This window comes from Pararge aegeria, chromosome 12 (assembly GCF_905163445.1).
Source record: "Pararge aegeria chromosome 12, ilParAegt1.1, whole genome shotgun sequence".
In the NCBI taxonomy this organism is placed as follows: Eukaryota; Metazoa; Arthropoda; class Insecta; order Lepidoptera; family Nymphalidae; genus Pararge; species Pararge aegeria.
The window spans coordinates 12,769,605-12,790,444 of record NC_053191.1 but is presented as its reverse complement, the minus strand read 5'-3'; the positions used below and the strand labels follow the sequence as shown (position 1 = coordinate 12,790,444).

Below are 20,840 nucleotides of genomic sequence, written 5' to 3'. Positions count from 1 at the left end.
CGTGTTGGTCTTTCATCTTTAATAGGGTTGTCATAAGTCAAGTCAAGTCAAATATTTCTTTATTCAAATAGGCACATAGATGGCACTTTTTTTGAGTACATTACATGTAAAATATGACATTAAGTGAGTTGATGGCAATAACCAAATTCGTCAACTTAAAACTAAAGGTACGAGGGTTCCAAACGCGCAAAGTAAACACTTAGAATATTTGAATTCGTTTGTATGGAAAATAAATATGCTTCTTATGATTTAATATTTTTACGGGGTGACACTTTATGAAATATATTTATGCCTCCTTCAAGATAATTTCGTAATTCGGTTAGACGTTGTATACATAACATTATCAATAGCCTATAACAGACCACTGCTGGAATAAAGGCCTCTGCTTTTGGGGTTTTTATAATTATCACGCTGGACAGACGGGATCGCAGTAAATCGCAGCAGTAGCACAGATTCCTGCTGCCCATTCTCAGATATGTTCTATTAGTCGATTCGGATGACACCAACGGAAAAAGAGGAGTGGTGACAACGGTATTCTGCTCTGAAGTCGGCTCAAAAAAGTCATAGTAGACAGTTAATAATTTATACTAGAACTGGGATACATAATTATTTTTTATATCAGTGTAATTCATTTGATATAAAAACTAATTTGCTAAGAGATATTCTCTCGATATGCTAAGATATATGTAAGACTCTGTACAGTGTAACTTTAATTAAGAAATAAAATACTTGTAAGATTTATTAAATGCAACAAACTACTTACAACTTTGGTCCATTTCCTATAGCTTTTGTTAATAATTTCTCTATGGGATGTAGATTGCACTCGACCTGTAATAATTTTATTTTATATGATGATGAAAAGTTACCAGCAAAGCTTAACGAGTTGCGAAACTAGAGTGGCAATAAAAACTAACGTTTTAAATTAACTGAGGCGCGCGTTTCACGTGGTACAGTAAATTTAATTTTGGGTAAAATATTTGGACAATAAATAAATTAATTTGGCTTTTGAATTTTTTATAGTATCAAAAAGGTTTTAGTCACTAGCATAGTAAGTTATCACTTCATCATATCCACCCACTGGTAGAATAATGTTCACTATATTAAAAGGGAATGAGGAATAAATAACATTTGTGTCAGGGTTCTTAACTTGTTCTCTAATTATTTTCTGTGATATATCTACAAACTATCTGTTGCCCGCGACTTCGTACGCGGTATTTTGGTTTTTAATAAATCCAGCGGAAACCGTACATTTTCCCGGGATAAAAATTCCACAATTCAGTCAAACTGGTTCAGTAGTTTTTGCGTGAAAGAGTAACAAACATCAATCCATCCATCCATCCATCCGTCCGTCCGCCTGTCCGTCCATCCATCCATCCATCCACAGGGAGTAGGTAGTCTACCACGCTGGCCCAGTGCAGACTGGTTATTACATACCTGTTTAAAACTCTCGCGATCGTCATGTGAAGGCGCGACCGGCAGAAGGGCTCGCACGTAGCTATGGTAAAGGAACACGTGAGCGACTGGAGACATTAATAGACGCGGCAAACAGTACTTCACGGCCAGACGGAACCCGTGGCCCGCCGTGTCAAGTCTTTCTGATAGCTGCACACAAAAAATAGAACAATTTAAATATTGGATAGAAACAGCCAAAGGAAAAGCTAAGCGATTTAACGTTCCGGTAGAATACTGCGTAGAAACGATAAGTGTAGATATGGATATGGGTTGTAGCCCAGTGGGTAGGAGCTCGACTTTATTTTCGGGGGACAGAGTTAAAATTCCAGTACGCACCTCAAACTTTTCTAAGTTTCGAGGAAACCTGCATGCCAGAGAATTCTCCAATATGTTCTCAAAGGTGTGGACCACCAATCCGCACTTAGCCAGCGTGGTGGACTACGGCCACCACCCACTACTCTCAGGAATGCAGGTTGTTTTCCTTCACCGTTTTATTTTAAATGCTTGAAATGCATATAACTTAAAAAAAGGAGAAGGAAGTAAGAGGTCTGTTCTGGGATTCAAACTCGAAGTCCTAATCAATACGCTATCACTTCTTATTGTATCTAATTAACTACTTAATTAAGAAAACCAATATTCTCACCACTGGATCGTCGACAACCTTTTGTAGCGCATCCCTCGACTGTTTCTGTGTGACGATATTAGCGTATCGTACGTACGCTCTGAATTCTTCTACTTCAGCTAACTCTGAAAGCAAGACGAAACGTGAGAGACTACCATAATTATTAAAATTTCGCAGACAAGATGCAAGTAATATTCAGTAAGTGCATCCTAGACATAGAAAGTGTCTAGGGAAAGAATGACCAACGTAACCCCAAGTCATTTCTCGAATTAACATAACCTAGTTCATTAGACAGCCATTTGATAGCCGGTTGGCGCAGTGGGAAACGATCCTGCTTTTTGAGCTCGAGGCTGTGGGTTCGATTCCCACAACTGGAAAATGTTTGTGTGATGAACATGGATGTTTTTGAGTGTCTGGGTGTTTATCTGTATATTATAAGTATTTATGTGTATGATTTTCTTAAAACTATTCATCAGTTTTCTCAGTACCCATAACACAAGCAACGCTTACTTTGGGGCTAGATGGCGATGTGTGTATTGTCGTAGTATATTTATTTATTAAACGCTAAGTTTACCTAGTCAGAATCAGACAATGAATGACTAAGTCAAGGGTTCCCAACCCTAGTAATTCACCCACGCCCTAACCTATCTAGATAAAATGTATAGGTGCTTGTTAGTTAGGCAGATAGGCGCGAAAAATATAGCATCTTCATTATGGAACGAATGAAACCATAGTAAATAATAAATTTTAACAAATCATTCAATGATAAGAAAGGTCTCGTACCTCTGTACTTTCTACGGCGCCCAGGTTGGGAATCCCTGAACTAAGCAATAAATTAACTATTTCCTTTCGGAATATTTAATTATACCTTAGAAATTATAACGACCATAGTGATGTAACTTTGACCGTACTGACCATTATTTGAACAAATATCTTACAGCACACTTCTTTAATTCTGTTCTGTTAGGTGTACAATATTGTTTTTTCATTTAATTGCAAACTCGGGTTGGTTTCTCTATGAAGTTACGTATTTTGTGTCATAATTATTTGAAGCAGGTAAATCTAATGATATAATCCTGCTAATTCGTTATATCTGTAAGTGAAAGTTCTGTCGACAAACAATGATAACACAAACATTTGTAAGTTGTGTTTTAATTTATTATCCTAAAGCGATCATTGCTTTCCTTGACTCTTTTGGGATATGGACGGTAGCGTGCACTTCATACATGCACAAAGCACTGCCTACCCAAATTATTTTATATAACTCGTATGTGAGAGAAAATTTTCCATTTTATGCCGTGTTACTGTTTTATGCATACCCTGGTCGAAGAACCTGTGTACGCCACTGGATATGGAATATATTGAATACCCGAAAGACATAACGCGGGTTATTTAAAAACCTAAATCCACACGGGCATCAGCCGTTAATCAATAATTGTAGGACTGTAATAACTTCACCTATTGAGGTCAGAACCTACCTTCAAAGCAACTTCCGACGTACGGCGTCGGCGAGTCTTGGGCAATTTCCATGGCATCTTCGAGATTCCCCAGCAACATCACCGTTAACTCGTATATATCCACTATGTTGCCGAATATTAAAGATATCGCCTGAAAGAGTAAAAAGTAAATTAAAACTCTAACTTTAATACTTTATCATCATTATTATGTATCCATTGGGTGCCCACTACAGGGCATGATTCTCTTCTCAGAACGAGAGGGTTTAAAAAGTTGCTCAGTGCAGATTTGTGGACACCTTTAGAGAACCCTCAAGAACTCTATAGAGAACTCTCAGTCATGCCGGTTTCCACGCGACATTTTCCTTCACCGTAAAGCAAGTGATATTTATTTGCCTTAAACCAAATCCACTCGAAAGGGAGGCCAAAGTCCTAATCTCTGCTACTTTATTATTTATTGACCATAAATTTTATTATTTTCTATTTAATAGCCTTTATAATCGATCTGTCATAAACGTCTCTCTTTAGGGATTTCCCAAAAAGCAAATTAGTGTGAGCGAGACAGAATGATAAAATTATTATCGACCACACGCCACAGATGATAATGCAGTGCAGTAATATATTGGATTTAGTTTGTAATTTTAAGAATTTATAACGTGGAAGCTGCAGCTTCCATAGTTCTTTTAAAATATATAGAATGTGTGTTTATATGAGTTGCCAAAACAACTGTTTATGAATATATGAAAAAAAGACAAATGACATATTTTATATAATAACCCATGTAATACATAGTACATAATTATAAAATTTTAACTTTTCACATCTGGCAACAAAATTCAACATGGCAATTTAAATAATGGGCATCCAATACTGGAAATAGGTCTTTTGTAGGGATTTCCAAATACTACAGTCTTGTGACGCTTGGGTCCAGTGGTTCCCTGCAACTCTGTTCGTTCGTCAGAAGTGTACCAACACTGCGTTAGCCGGCTGAATTTTCGGGGGAGAAATCAGAATGCGTTTAAAACCCTTTAGGCTTTTGGTTCTAGGTTGAATAATAGGTTTTGTTGTCAGAATCTTACCCTATTATCGCCTTCAAGTATCTTCTCGAGCTCATCTTTAAATACCCTGATAATAAGGTTCAGATCCCTCAGGAAGCTCCTCTCATCAGCCAAGAGATCTCTTACTAGCTCGCCGTAGCTAAGGGAGGCGCGTCTGCCCCGCCTTTCAACCCCTAATGTTGAGGCGTTGAAAGCCGCTGCGCCCGCTAGCTCAGAGTCTTGATAGAACATGTCTATTAACAACTGGAAAATAAAATATTGGATAGAAGTAGGCGTTACGTTGCGGAAATCCATGATAAACATCGTCTCTTCCCACAATGAGAAGGTATTAGGGACGTAGTCCACCACGCCGGCCCACAGCTCTGAACTCTAAGGCATACAGGTTTCCTCACGATGTTTTCCTTCATCCTTGAAGCATGTGATATTTTAATAACTTAAACGCACAATGCACTACTACAATCTACTGCGATCACCATTTTGCAGAAGAAGAAGAAGAAACACTTTATTGCATGTATAACATACAGGAAAAGAAAGAGTAAGGAGTTTACAGTACTCAATGTAGACATACAAAGGCAGCCTTATTTTGACTGCCAAGTATAGTGATTATGGGCAAACCCCTTCAACAGTGGACTGTAATAGGCTATTCATGATATATATTTTGTCACTTCTCATACTCTTAGTATAAACTTAAGGCTAAGTGTAGGCGGACTTAAACTCAATTTTATGCAGTAGTGCATGATGGGCTCTGGGTTCTTGCTCTGGTTAGTATTGTTGATCATATTATTGGATATTTGGTTTCTTCAATGCAAAAAGTACATAAAAAGAACTTGTTTGTAACATTTTTAATTTTCTTTCTTTTCTTGTTGTATTACGCGTGGTCTATTCATGTGGTCTGTGCTCTGGAGAACATGAGCAATTGGCGGGAAAACATTTTATAAAATAAAAATCAGAATTGCGAAAAATCGGGATTTGAGATTTTGCTCTAAGCCTAATAACACACATTAGGCCCATTTTACTTTCACGGTATATAGTTTAATAAGTGAAATCGACTCCTCGATTGCGTTTGAGTATATCTTGCACTAAGGCGACTGTATTCTTTTCTTACCTTATCTGCACACATAGCAGTTTTTATGTCCCTGGTTGTAATAACTCGATAGCCACTCTTCTGAGAGATTTTCTTTACAAATATGCCAGATAGCCTGAGGATGTCAGTGCTTACAAACTCCAGTATGGCTGTCATGAAAAAAGTAACTGACACATCTATTTTGAACTGTAGCACCTCCTGAAACAAATGAAGATATTTTGATGTGTGTGTGATGATTAACTTCTAGTATCTATTTTATAATGTTTTTAAATGCATATAAAAATTACGCAACCGACAGGATTCGAACCTGCATCGGATAAAAGACATACAAGTGGTAAACCGCTCAGGCCGCAATTGCCAGAGTTGTAGGTTGAAATTCTATTGGTACCGAATTTTTTATAGGCATCCTTACATACATATTATAAAACAAAGTTCCCCTACGCGTCTGTCTGTCTGCCTGGGTGCAAAAAACTCAAAAACTACTGAACGGATTTTCATACGGTTTTTACTAATGGATAGAGTGATTAATCAGGAAGGTTTTAGTTTATAATATATTATGGGTTTCTGTAAATTGGCTGAGATATAACGATGTTTGTTAAATATGTTGGAAGAGCTTGGACCTTCAATGGGCTTCAAATTAAAAATAATGAACTTCATGTTTGAAGTCATCAAAATCATTTCCTACAAAAATAAGTCCGCAAGGCTATATATCTAGCTTTGATAGTTAAGTTACAAAATCTGCTTTTTGTTTAAATTTTCAATCACAGCATTGTTGAACCATAAAGATGGTGACATTCCTACCATGATATTGATACTTATCCATATACTTAGTTATATTTGAAATATATATAGATTGATTTTATACCTGTAAATTCCTCTTTAAATTATTGGAGTTGGACCTATGGGTTGGACCGTTGGGTATAAAAATGCCATAGGAAGAAAATAATCGCTAATCGGACCTATGGCCTATGACCTATTTTACAATTAAATTGCTAAGATTAAGATATCATTAAGGATGAGTAGAAAGATTTTTTTTGTTGTTTGATTAAGAGTAAGGCACCGGGAAATATTGGAAATTTACCTTGTGCAGCAGCTGGTGAATCTTGTCCATTGGCAGCAACATCTTGCGGCGGCGAGTGGTGGTGGCTTCTCGTGCGTCCGTTAGAGTCCATTGGTCCAGTGGAGTCGGAAATGTACGAGCTACTCGCTCTTCAACATCCTGTTAAATATCAGAAGATAGGTTAGCTTAAACTACCGCTTAATATAGGCAATGATTTTTTTTCATAGGGAAATAAATATAATTTCTTGAGGTATATGCGACACCTAAATTTAGATGAGTGTAATTTAGTGTACTGTTTCCTCTGTTTGTTGTTGCAATATTAGCGTCATTTAGCGTTAGTACTGTTTCTTCTTGATTTGTTGTTGCAATATGAGCGTCATTTAGCTTTAGTACTGTTTCCTCTTGGTTTGTTGTTGCAATAAATGCGTCATTTATCGTGAGTATAGTTTCTTATTAGTTTGTTGTTGCAATGTGAGCGTCATTTATCGTGAGTATAGTTTCTTATTGGTTTGTTGTTGCAATGTGAGCGTCATTTAGCGTTAATACTGTTTCCTCTTTGTTTTTTGTTGCATTTTTAGTGTGATTTAGCGCAAGTTCTGTTTCTCTATGTTTGTTGTTGCAATAATGTGTGGCCACTAGAGGAAACAAGCAATGAGTTACATAGCTAGAAAATGTTTCAAATGGTTCCAAACCTGCACAGTTAATGGGGAAGGTAACGCACACAGCAAGGTAAGTAATCTTAGGCAGAGTGACTCCACAAATTCCAATGCACTCTCCTCTGCAGACAGTGATGGATGGACTGACTCCAGGATCTGATAAAAAAATATAATATTTCTTTACATTGTCTTAATTTTATTTCATGACTTATGAACAAAAACAAAAAATAAAAAACTGGGTTCACAACTTGAGAGGTTCTAATTAGGCATTTCCTCCATGTCTTGGGGAGTAAATTAAGCTGTAAATCACAATCAATAACAACATTTAATAATTAGTACATAAGTTGAGCTTGTACATTGTGCCTCCATAATGAATTAATTTATTCAGCAATTTTTCATGTTCTTGATATTGGGGTGAAGCTTTAACATTATGTAAAATTAATAAAATATATATTAATATATTTAAAACTACACATAATATGAACATGATCAAAGAAGACCTTATTCAAATCTGGATTGAGTGTTTCAATTGCTACGGCAATGTCATCAACGGTCACTGATACATAAACCTGCAAGTCGTCAGCGTACAAGTGATAAGAGGAATATATAACTGAAGAAATTGAATTTATATATAAGGAAAAAAGAAGAGGAGAGAGAACACTGCCCTGGGGCACTCGTGACTTAAGTGAAATGAAAGAAGAAACTTTATTGTCCACACGTACGCGTGCGCTGCTGACATTTACATATGAACTTATTACAGAATGGATTGACAAAAAAATATTTCATATTTATTTACTAAAATGTGAAATTTATTACTTTGTAAGGCATATTTATTTATATACTTAATATTGTCACACATGTATAAGAATAATTATTTATTTATTAGGCCTGTAATTTTTTTTGTATGACATTAAAACTTGTATACAAGTTTTACTGAATATTGTCATAGTTGAGACATCTAAGACTTTCTAAAAGAAAAATTATAAAACTGTTGTTTTTTGTCTGCTTTGAATATGAATTTTTTGAATGTTAAAACTACTCCACTAATGTAAACAAGACTTATCTTTCAAAATTATCTTTTATATGTGATTTTTTATCGCTTACTGCTGGACATAGGTCCCAAATACCATGCTTTTGGGCCTATTTGTTAAAATGTTTTTCCAGACTACTAATATTCCTGTTTCCACCACAAAGTCATTGAACTCTTCACCAGATATTGTTCTCTCCCTATAGGATTGGATAATGGGCCAGAGTGTAATAACACTTTTAAATTTTTTTCAGCCACGTTAGAAGCTGTTTAGTAATAATTGTTATGTCAATAATTGTTAAGGAGATGTTAACTTAACAATTGTTCATTGTAAAGTCAACATCTCCTGAGGATACCCTGTTTTTGTAGAGAAATGTGCATAGAGGGTACATTGCCAAAGATCTGTTTGGTATAAAGATTGAAAAAATTATAAATAACACCATACAGATTCTCCTGCTTTTTGCGGAGTATGACAAATTAAGCTTATTTTTCATAATATTTATATCAGCCTTAAAAGTTTCTTAAAGTTTAGTTAGGCACAATACAACACATATCCTTTAGAATTGCACTGGACATCTATCCCGTAGCAACCTATCATTTTAAACACAACACTCTATGGCTCACATACCTACCTACTCACCTACTCTAGAGTATAAAAGGATGTATTGGGCATCACCTAAAAAAATATTGCAAGAAATATTCCAATTTGGGAATGATCATTATTGGACATAATATATATTTCAGTTGTCATACAAAAATAACATCAAGAAAAAATTGACAATTTTTAATGCTTGTAATGAATTGAACTCTCATTTCTATGTGATAGCATTTGAATGTCACACAAGTTTTCCCTGCAAACTTCCATCCATCATTCCACACAATAACCAACTTAATCTTGTTGCCTACTTACACTATTACTTTATTAGCTTTTTTGCCTGTAAATTCATAATAGCATTCCTCAAGAATTGCTTTACCAGAAGCAACAAAAGGTTTTTTAAATCCGAATAATAGTTCCATAGATTAGCTCCTTCAGATAAAAAAAAAAAACTACAGCTTTATTATTGTTAAGGAGGACTATTTAATATAAGTAAAAACATTTAACAGTATGAAAACAAACTCACTAGCAATACAATAATCCAAAATATATCCTTGACCCATCAATTGTGACCTCAATTATTGACATGTTACATTACACATTTATAACTTAACTTGATCTCAAAAAAAGAAAAAGGATTATAAGCCCTAAGTTTGTATAAATTGATGTTGATATGCCTATGCTTGGAAGGTTAAATTTGGTATCTAAATGAAAATAATACTTTGCGACCTTAGTTAATATATGTTATGTTTTTATAATCCTAATTGGACTAGAGACAAAAGCATCAACTGTTTTGAAACACCCATGACATATTGTACACAACCTTTCGGAGAGAGGTGACGAAGAGGCCTCGCCATTTATCCGAATTCTCCGGGTCCTGGAAGTCGTAATCACGGCTCTCCTCCACTGTGGGCAGCATCGTGGACAACGTACCCGCACCGAAATCATGTAAACACTTTAATCTTGCTCTAACAGTAAAATCATTTCGCTTATCGCGAATGGTACACAGGTTCCTAGTATACAACACAAAACCAAAACTCACAAAAATATATCCTGTACAGGATTATTGTATAATTAGTTATATCTAGACAAATAAAACAGAACTTCACATAAATTATTTCTTTGATTCATTTATTCGGCAAAACGACGCCATTTTCCATTTATTTACTGGTTTATTCTCTATGGAATTTGGATAGCTCCTAGCTCTATAGGATATATATAGTATAGGTTGAATACATAGAACCAATACCTATGTACATACGGTATGAAAATTTCGTTCTAAAATCATATTAACCAAAAGTAATCTTAATGAATATTTTATATAAACACTAATATATGATATGTTTGGGATTGTCATTGTAATGTAACCAAGCAATGTATGTAATGTAACCAACCAACCAACCAAGATCGAAAGTGCCAAGTGAAACTGACTTTATCTTGGTGTGTTCCTTTCCCACAATTGCAACATAATATTATTAGCTCGTGGAAGGATGACCACCGCGTTGATTATATTCAAGAAAACGAAGCATTATTTTCTTAGCAGTTATAATTATATATAAATAATAGATTAAAGAGAGTATTTTGGTTATCCAGATGACTGTGGCTATTCTCCTGGACATTTGTATTTGATTTTATCGACTGACCTCGGCGTTTACTCTGGACCTGTAGTATAGGTGTAAAGGGTGCTAGCCTAGGTTAGGTTGGGCTCGGTTAAAATTATAAATGAGTATTATATACCTATATAAAATCACTGCGATAACATACATACTATACATGTGATTATACATGATTCAGTCAGGTAAGTCTAATTTTAAGACATTATTTGTACTAAATTTTCTTCTTCTCTTTTCTAAAGAGTTTTGATGGTCTGTTGTTGGGTCGTTCGTTTGGGTTGACTCCCATCACCGTCAGTGTCAAGTCAACTGTCACAAACTGTCTCAAACTTTTGATTTGTATTGTTCACTGTTCAGGTGTCAGCTGTATAGTGTATTGGCGTATTAGTGCAGTTAGAAGTAACTTTACCCAATTTCTAATGAATATTTGGCAATAATTCGTATAGCTTTTTTTCAATGTAACAATAATGATAAGTGTGATAATATTTACCGTAATCTTAAGTAAAAGTGCTTATGGCACTCTTCCTAATGATCAAAATATCGCCAATAAAAAGTTTATTTATAACAACACGTACGTATTTCTATAGATTACTTGTATTTTGAGCTGATTTATTTATTAAAAAATCGGCTTTTATTTATAGTATATAGAATAAACAAACTGTCTTTTATTTATTTTTTATAATTTCGTATGAAATTATTATTGTAAATATCACTTGAAAGTTAGATTTTTAAATAAAAAATTCGTGGTTTATCTATGGTACCTGGGATGTCCACTTTTCCGGCATTAACATTAAAATAAAACATTATTATTAGAATTTGATTTTAACGGTGCTGATTCATTTGTACCTACGCTAATCTCTAAACTAAACTACCTAGCAGGTCCGAAAGTTGTACTCCTTTATTCAATACCTTATATTCTTTGTAGAAAAAGATAGCATTATTTTAAGAACTGTCAATTAAGTTAAGTTTAGAATATGGAGGGTAGAGGTAAGGAGAGTCATCTTATATGGGAGAAAAGTTGAAAAAGTGTCCAGTTGTATGCGCTAAATAACAGTTCAAAAATCCTCCACAATGGCGCTGGTGGATGCACAGGGTATGGTATGAATGTAGCAATCGTAGATGAATTGAAGTATGCTGAGTTAAAAAATTTAATGTCATATCGACTAAAGTAGTTAATTATTGAGAATTTCAACAACTTACGTTGTACAAAATATTGTGGTAAATATAACCTTACTTCCTTGTTTATTTTTCAAGCCTACTCTAACAATATTTATATTTGGCGCTTCTTTTAAGAGTTACCTTGATGCAAATGTGGCGCCATCCTAATTTAATACATTTTGATGACACTTTTTCATATACACAGATGATCCTCCTTACCTCTACCCTCCATAGTTTAGAAATATCAGCACAGATGCTTTCATTCATCATTATCAATTTAATATATTTATATAATAAATAAATAAATACATATATAAATAACAATGTAGCCAAATTATTATTTGTGAATCCTGGGTTCATGAACTGAGTAAATTAACTCAGTAACTAATAGTGTATGTGTGACACATAGACTAGTTATAAAGATGTAATGTTGAATTTATAAATTGTATATTTCATGCAAGTGCTAATTAAAATATAGGTAAAATGATTTATTTTAATTTATAATTAGGTTTAGGAACTTTATTTCTCCTCTCTGTATGTATATATCTATCACATAGCATATAGTTGCCATACATCCTGTAACATACTGGGAATACCAATGTATTTGACCATGCCATCATGTATTACTACATGCCCGGTTTTATATATTTGTATGATAAAAAAGAAATTAAGTGGTCATTCTTTTTTCAGATATCAATATGACAACATTATAGATGTGATTGTGAATGATACCACTACACAAATACTTGATTTCATTGAGGTAATATATTTCTTTACATCTTGATAATAGATAAGAATGCATTGCAGTTCCATACTGTTGGGAATCTAGAAATGTCTTAGTTATACAAGAGTACATGTACAGGGTGGCCGGTCAATTGACGTCACAAAAAAAAAATTAGGGCCGGTATGTTGTGAAGTATCCGAATCACCCCCATGTATGTTCCACGATTTTTTATAGTATTGGAATTATGATATTTGTTTCGATTTTTTGAGGAATTTCAACATAATCGTAAATAATTTCTAAAAAAAAGCAAAAGTCTTTTTAGTTTTTTTTTTGCAACTGAATTCTCATGAGTTGTACTTTTATGCTTAAAATAATCAGCTTCGTAGTTTTGATGAAAGTTATGAAAATGTTGGTCTAAAGTTAAAAATTTGTTTTTTTTCGAAATTTTTGCCAGCAGTAGCCTATGCCAGTCTACTGCTGGCCTAAAACGCTAAAAGCCTCTCCCAACGGAGGGTTTGCCCACAATCATCACGCTGGGCAGACGGTTAGTGTTCGCAGACGGTGGTAGCAGTAGCACAGAGTACGCTGCAGCCTGTACTGCTTTATATTCCCGTAGTCACCTCGTACGAAACCTGCGCGAAGGTGGTGACAACTGTATTATAATTTGTCGTCGCTTCATATTAATTGAATCGATATACACGCATTTGAAAGATAGTTTGCATTCTTTGGTAGACCGTACGCAACACAACAATCTCGGGAAATTTCAAAAAGCATGTCTTTTGTTGTATTTCATTGGTCACTCGAAACCAAAAATTTTTTACAACGAATCTGTACTAAATCGATAAATAGTGGTCGGTAAGGGAAATCCCCGCCTGTTATAGTTTTCACGCTCTTTTAGCCAATCACAATTCATTGATTTTCGCAAATGCCACTTCTTAGACGACCAGTATAGCAACCATTCACTAAAAGTTTTTTTAATTTTTTTATTTCACTATAGGTTAGTTCTTTATTGCAAACTCTGGTAGGCGATGATGCAGTTTAAGATGGTAGCTGGCTAACTTGTAATAACTAATATTAAAGCAGTTATATTAAACCCATTCCCTAAATCGGTTTCTCTGCGGCATTGCGGCCTCCACTCATAAGTCCACAGCGCTCACAATTCAAGCAGGGAGTTTGGAGACGTACTGTACATGTAGTTTTATAGGTAGGTATAATAAAAAAAATTGGTTTCAGAAATCGGATGAACTGTCGGTGTACCCGACTCGGGTGCATGTAAGCACCAATGACACCAACAATTTAGAATACCCTCTGTTCGTCACTGCAGCGCAGCAGAAAGGTTAGAATGTTTATAACTGTACATAAGACTTTTTTTATTCCACTACAAGTTAGTCCGTAAATGTCTCTCGTAAGTGAATCTCACGTAAGTGACGATGCAGTCTGAAAAAATGAAAATGAAAAATTCTTTATATATAAAGAAAAACAAAACAGAATCAAAAGTACTTAAACATAACACATAAAATAAATACAAATGTTGTTTTATTTTGCACAGATAAAAAGTGTACCTGTTCTCCGAACTAGTAAAAAAGTCTAAGATGTTAACGGGATGGGATATGAACGTTTATGTTAGAACATTACCTCTATTTTTTTTATTTTAATCAATTAAAATATAACTTGCTTCAACGGAGAAGGAAAAAATCGCGAGGAAACCTGCGTGTCTGAGAGTTCTCCATAAGGTTATCAAAGATGTTTGGAGTCCACCAATCCGCACTGGGCCAGCTTGGTGGATTGCGGCCTTATCCCCTTCTCAATGTGGGAGCAGACTCGTGCCCTATCGTGACCGGTATGATGATTGATATGATGATGATGATACCCATAATCCGTTTCTACGCGATATCGTGTCGGAAAGCTAAATAGCTTGTCGGCACGTCTTTGAGTGTAACTAGCCAAGGCCGAAGCCTTCCACCAGACGCCTGAAAATTCAGAAATCATAAATTCCTACCCCGGCTGGCAATTGAATTGAACTGGGGATCTTCAGCCTCCACTTATACTCACTCACAGCACTCACCACTGCGCCACTAAGGGCGTCAAAATGACACCCCCTAAGTGAAATATAGGTAGTTCCAAATGTGTGTGAACGAATGTTCATTGATCAAACTACATTGATTTTTTGCGTTGTAAACATCAGAAATATTATATAATTTTTGACTTATAATGTAAAAAAACAACACACTTGACCCAGTTAACCTAACTTTACAATCTCGACACCGCCATTTCTGCTCCGTTTTGCAATAAAAATAAAAATATTTATTTTTTAATCTCATGTTGATATTTATTGATTAGTGGTGTATAATTAAAATGAGTTAGACGGATAAAGTCGCGCCTTATAGGGTTTGTTTTTCGGAAACTTATGTTAAAAATTATGTTAAAAAACAAGTTGAGAGTGAATAATTTAGGTGAACATACCGTTGAACTGGGAACCACTTCCGTTTAAAAAAAGTACTAAAAAATGATACAAGAAGGAAAAATTTTTAGCCATTGAGTCATTCTTAATGAAGCGTTCACAAAATCCTTATTTAGTTACGTCATTCTTTAAATATCTGCATTTATTAACCAACGATTTAGTCGACCGGTTAGATTGCTCACTAGCTTTTTTTTTTATCCCAATACAAGTTAGCTCTAGACTGCAATATCACCGGGTGGTAAATCATGACGCAGTCTAAGATGGTAGCGGGCCAACCTTGGCCAACATTAGTTAGGGAGTATGACAGTTATGTTTAACCAATACTCCTCATCGGATTCTACGCGACATCGTACCGGAACGTTTAATCGCTTAGCGGCACGTCTTTGTCGGTAGGGTGGTGAGTAGCCACGGCAGAAGCCTCCCACCTGCACCACCAGACCAGAGAGAATTCAAAAATTATAAATTCCCAAATTGCCCCACAGCGCTCGACGCTACGGCAGGGAGGTCGTCAAAAATATGAATAGATATGCAACGTTTTGTACAAAAACGTTTCAAATTTTGCGCTAACTTATGGACGCTGTGTAGCTCTCTAACTATGCTTTTAATAAAACTGCTAGTAACTGGACCATTTTTTTAGATTAAATATATTTTGAACGGGAATCGTTTTAGAACCCAAAAGATTTTTACATTTATGAGTCTGTCTGTCTGTTCGCGTATCACGCAATATGGTATATTTAAAGGCCATAGCTACTAGGGTCTAACAAAAGCTCTTTATTTGATTCTGTATTTCCCGATGCGGTTACGCAATTCTGTTTAAACTCATCAATTGCGTTTTCGACTTTCTCAGGTTTTTCTGGTTTCTCCAGGACTCCCTTGAGTGATAGATTAGAGGTGCCTTATAATTCCTTATGTATTATATATTAGTCTGGCAAACTCGATTAAAGTACTGCGTGCACCAAGAAGTCACCCCTAAAACAAAAGCTATCACTTTCCCATAGAATCTGACTTATTTTGACTAGCAAATAAGTAGTAGGCCCCACTGGTAGTCCATCAAAGATACACATCAAGGTTCTACTTTTAGGTGTGCATTAATAAAAGATATGCGTTGATTAAAATACCAGTGAATTAAGTCAGTCAGCATATGAAGAAAGGTGCCTTACTCCAGACAATATAGGGTACATGCCTACAAGGTATGGTTGTTTGAATTAGGTACTTACTATTCTAGGAAGTTGTGGTGGGTCATAATAATAACTTTATACCTACGTGTTCGTATTTCGTTCAGTGCCAGATAACATGTATATATGTTCAATCGCTTAGCGGCTTATTGTGATCCGAACCGCTATACAGTTTCTGGTTACTTTATCAAATAGGTACTACGAAACGAATGTACGTACTCGCACAGTTGATACAATTCATTATGTTTGGTTATCACTTCCGTTATGAGCTTTTTCATCAAATCATCAACACTTAGGCTGTTATTAAAAACTCCTATGGCAGACTAGCTGTTGCCTTCGAATACGCTCGCGTTTGTTTTTGTTAAAGCATTCTGTAATTCTGTAGCCTGTGGGGTCAGTTTTTTTGACAGATGTGATGTGGCAATAGCAGCGTGAGATGCATTGTAACATGGTAAGGGTCTAACCTGTTTCGGGTATGGCACTTATATTAAACAACCAATATAAGCACTTTTGAAACGTCAAGTATGTACATTTGTAGCGACTCTACCACCGGTTCAGAAGGAAGATTCTGCCGAGAAGAAGCCGGCAAGAAATCGCTTGGCGGCACGTCTTTGTCATAGAAACCCCAGTACTAGTTATAAACAATTAAGGGTAGGCTCTATGCGCGCCACAGACTACTGGGCCTGTGCAAGCAGTGTAACATTAATGAGGTATACTGTGATACATACGTTTCTGGACAACGAATCCCACCGATTATTTTTAATTCCCCGATAAGTTAGCCCTTGATTGCATTCTCATCTGGTGGTAACTAATGATGCAGTCTAAGATGGCAACGGGCTAACCTGATAGGGCTATAGCAGTATCTGCTGGTAGGGTGGTAACAAGGAAGCCACCTACCAGACCAGACCAGAGAAAATTCAAAAATTATTAATTCCCCCTGCCGGGGATCGAACAAGGAACCTCCCACTCAAAACCACAACGCTTCTCACTGCGCCAGGGAGATAGTCAAAGACTGAGATGTTTGCAGTGATGCTGGATAAATTATTATATTTCTCAGGGGTGTCATCATGGGAGCTTCCTCTGGTAGTCCCGACGCGCACTACTGTACTGCAATTCAACGACATGGCGAGAACTCTTTGTCCACACGATGCAGGGCCGAGTAAGTTCATATTTTTATGAATATTATTTGAAATACTAGTGTTAGCGGTCGCTCCCCCTGGCTGATACCTACGCTACGCCATAAACATGTTGTGACGTCACTACAAGATTCATATATATATATACCAAAACTATTTTGTTATAGTTCTATTTTGTTTTATATAATTAGAATAATAACAATATATTTTGTGAAATAACTTACCGGAAACTAATATAGTAAAATATTATTATTGGTTCGTTTTGATGTCAACATTGTAAACGGTACTTGAGCCGTATAAAAGTAGAAGCATTACCTTCTCAAGCATTTATTCTGTATCAAGTAGTTGTAGGGGGAAACTCTGTTCGATTATATGTCAAATGTAAAAAGTGAAAGATTAGAGAAAGTGAAAGAGTATTATTCCAAGTCCTATCCCCACGTTCTCCAACACTAGCTTACACACTGAATGAATTAATACATTTTTATTGTACAACTAACTGTTGCCCGTGACTTTGTCCACATTAGTTTTTGATTTTAAAGCAAAATTTTTCAATTTGTGTAGGTATTCTTGTTAAAAAAACTGGGAGTAGTTTTTAATAAGATAATTTATGTTTTGTTTTGGTGTTAATTAAAAATTATTTTACTGCTTTATGAATTCTTTTGATGTAAAACTATTTGTTTGAATAAGAATTAATACTGCGATACTAATTTGACCCATTTTTGTTTCTACCTGTGATCTAATAACATTGTAGAATACAAAAGCTGCTATTGCGAACGAGCGCGCTGCTACTATGATAGTTAGATCATATTCATATGTTCCGTCACTGACTGTTTCTGTAGGTAATAATGAGTACTTCAATTAAGTAACTACATAATTTTTATGTATCATCAACAGTTTTCACAGCGCACGCAAAGTAAACATTTTTGCTACTTCGTTTTTGCCCAAATATTGCAATTTTCTTAAGTATCTCCAATATTTTGGACGATAGATTAAAGCCTATAAATAAATAAATATACTACGACAATACACACATCGCCATTTAACCCTAAAGTAAGCGAAGCTTGTGTCATGGGTACTAAGACAGCTGATGAATGAATATAAATATTAATATAAATACTAATAATATACATAAACACCCAGACTCTGAAAAACATTCATGTTACACAAACATTTTTCAGTTGTGGGAATCGAACCCACGGCCTTGGATGAAGAAAGCAGGGTGGCTGCCCACTGCGCCAACCGCCTGTCATATGTTACATGTTTTTTTTTTAAAAGGATGGATAAGAAATACAAAATATCTCGATATATTAAAACTACACTTCATAGTTTTCCAAAGCGAGAAGTTGCATAAGTTACTCCCTGTAAAATATTTTTCTTTCCTGTCGTAGTCCTGTCGAAATTATTACATAATAGTATTATACTTGTTTAGAATTGTTTAGAGTTTAGTCAACGATGCTATCAGTACGTCGTTGTCTAGGTACTTAATTAAGATTTGATTGATAAAAATCAATGTTATTTAGATTCCAGTACATTCTGTTTAAAGTTATTGACCTTTCACAGACATAACAGCCCAAAGTCGACCCACCCTGACCTTGGCTACGTCGAGCCCTGAGAATATTTTAGTGAAGATCAAACTAAGGCGTGTTCAAAACTTCTTCGTAGAAGTTAATAAGGTATCTGCTTATGATAAAAGAGTATTTTCCAAAAACCAATATTCAAAGCCCCTGCCAAATAAAAACATAAATTGAAATATTTTTTGCTCGAATAGTCGGTAAGAAGGTGGTGGTTTTTACATGGACACCGACCACGGCTTTTTGTTAAATGTATAATGATTTTATTAGGTTTTTTTTTTTCTCAAAAAATTCGAAATTCAAAATACATTTATTTCGAATAGGCCCAGTTTATAAGCAATTTTGAGACGTCAAGTCAGTCTGTTTGTAGTGAGTGACTCTACCACCGGTTCGGAAAGCAGATTGCACCGAGAGGAGCCGGCAAGAAACTCAGCAGATTGCTCTTTTTCAACATCATTTCACAGTTTACAATGTTTTAAAATTTTCTATCATGTGAGAGATGATAACGTTTAAACTTTTTATTGTTACCTTATGGTTTTTAGCTCGTATATAGAGTTAAGATATCGAGAACAATTAAATTCCTGTAACTCGGGTATCTATTTTTTAACTTTTACTTGTATTTTCATTCATAACTGTCACTGTAAAAGATTTTCAATAATCAACAAAACCCAACCCTTATTTGTTGTGTTTACGCAAGAAACGATTTGTTGTGATTTCTTTAGTTGTCCATCATCAACTCATTACCGGCCCACTACAGCAGGGCTAGCACGGGCGGGAGAAAAAAATTATATCCCCCGATTATATCCCCAGACAAGCGATATAATTAACGTGCCCACCTGCTAAATCACTGTAACATGGAATAGGAGCAGCTCACCCCCGTTTATTAATACACATATATTATTTGGATATTATTTCCACTTGTGCGCCAGTGCTATGAGAGTTGATAAAGCTTTGGGAGAAGATAAATTTATATCCTTTCCCCGGGGATATAATTTCTTCACAGAATGAGAGGGGTTGTAGGCTATTGTCCAAGTGTTGATTGGCAGACTTCACACACATTTGAGAACATTATAGAGAACTATCAGGCATGCAGGTTTCCTCACGATGTTTTCCTTTTTTTATGTTGGTAGACGAGCGCGTGACCGCAATCTCATCTGCACGGCTAGCATGGACAGGAGACAATTATATCCCCGGGGAAAGGATAAAAATGTACCTTCTCCCACGGCATTATTAGTTCTCAGAGCACTTACGCACGAGTGGAAATAATATCTAAATAATATATGTGTAATAATAAACGAAGGTAAACTTCTCCTATTCTATATTCGCGTACTTTAGCAGGTGGACACGTTAATTATATCCCCTGTCAGAGGATATAATCGGGGGATATAATTTTTATCTCCGGCCTGTGCTAGCCCTGCTGATAGTAAATGATGATGTAGCCTAAGGTGGAGCGCGCTTGCCTAGAAGACGCACCCGCGGTATATCAACCACGCAGATCCTTAAGTTTTTATAACTCGTACCGCATGGGTATTACGACAGGCGCAAATCTTGCAATCACTGCTATCAAACGCCACTTTTATTTATTTATTGTATGGAAAAGTGACGTTTGACAGCAGTGATTGCAAGATTTACGTCTGTCGCAAGCCTGTCGCGAGATACGTAATCACCCTGCAGGAGATTTTTTCCATTCTATATTATCTGCCCACTTAGTGCATGCACGCCACTGGAATGGAATGATGAAATCACATGGAATGTTGGCTAACCAATAGGCAGGTTTTTTTTATGTAGACCTTACTAATGACTAAAATAAAATTCCATCTTTCCAGGAAGTAACATTTAACATGACACCAAGTTCGCCAAAGTATTATTATTTCTCATTTGATCGGGATTCATTGAATCTGACCAATAACAAAAATTCGTCTTATCTACCTAAGTAAGTTTACAATCCGGTTTTATTTAAAGTTTGTCTGTTGTGCGTCTGTTTTCGCAATGCT

General features: G+C 35.6%; 2 protein-coding genes across 2 annotated transcripts in view; one reads left to right on the top strand and one right to left on the bottom strand.

The window, feature by feature from the left end:
* The window catches only part of LOC120628161 (protein son of sevenless), a 35,833-nt gene extending 25,674 nt beyond the window's left edge, over positions 1–10,159 (bottom strand). The window contains exons 1-9 of the mRNA XM_039896394.1: positions 9,832–10,159; positions 7,423–7,542; positions 6,752–6,889; positions 5,692–5,868; positions 4,608–4,829; positions 3,553–3,682; positions 2,096–2,199; positions 1,435–1,602; positions 764–828 (exon numbers count right to left, since the gene is read on the bottom strand). Of these exons, the coding sequence (XP_039752328.1) occupies positions 764–828; positions 1,435–1,602; positions 2,096–2,199; positions 3,553–3,682; positions 4,608–4,829; positions 5,692–5,868; positions 6,752–6,889; positions 7,423–7,542; positions 9,832–9,927 (1,220 nt within the window). The 5' untranslated portion in view covers positions 9,928–10,159. The remainder of the gene's footprint in view (positions 1–763; positions 829–1,434; positions 1,603–2,095; positions 2,200–3,552; positions 3,683–4,607; positions 4,830–5,691; positions 5,869–6,751; positions 6,890–7,422; positions 7,543–9,831) is intronic.
* Positions 10,160–10,983: 824 nt separating this feature from the next.
* Positions 10,984–20,840, top strand: part of LOC120628241 (SID1 transmembrane family member 1-like) — a 29,074-nt gene continuing 19,217 nt past the window's right edge. Inside the window, exons 1-6 of the mRNA XM_039896518.1 lie at positions 10,984–11,192; positions 12,470–12,539; positions 13,737–13,839; positions 17,197–17,298; positions 18,836–18,948; positions 20,673–20,779. Coding sequence (XP_039752452.1) covers positions 11,089–11,192; positions 12,470–12,539; positions 13,737–13,839; positions 17,197–17,298; positions 18,836–18,948; positions 20,673–20,779 — 599 coding nt within the window. The 5' untranslated portion in view covers positions 10,984–11,088. The remainder of the gene's footprint in view (positions 11,193–12,469; positions 12,540–13,736; positions 13,840–17,196; positions 17,299–18,835; positions 18,949–20,672; positions 20,780–20,840) is intronic.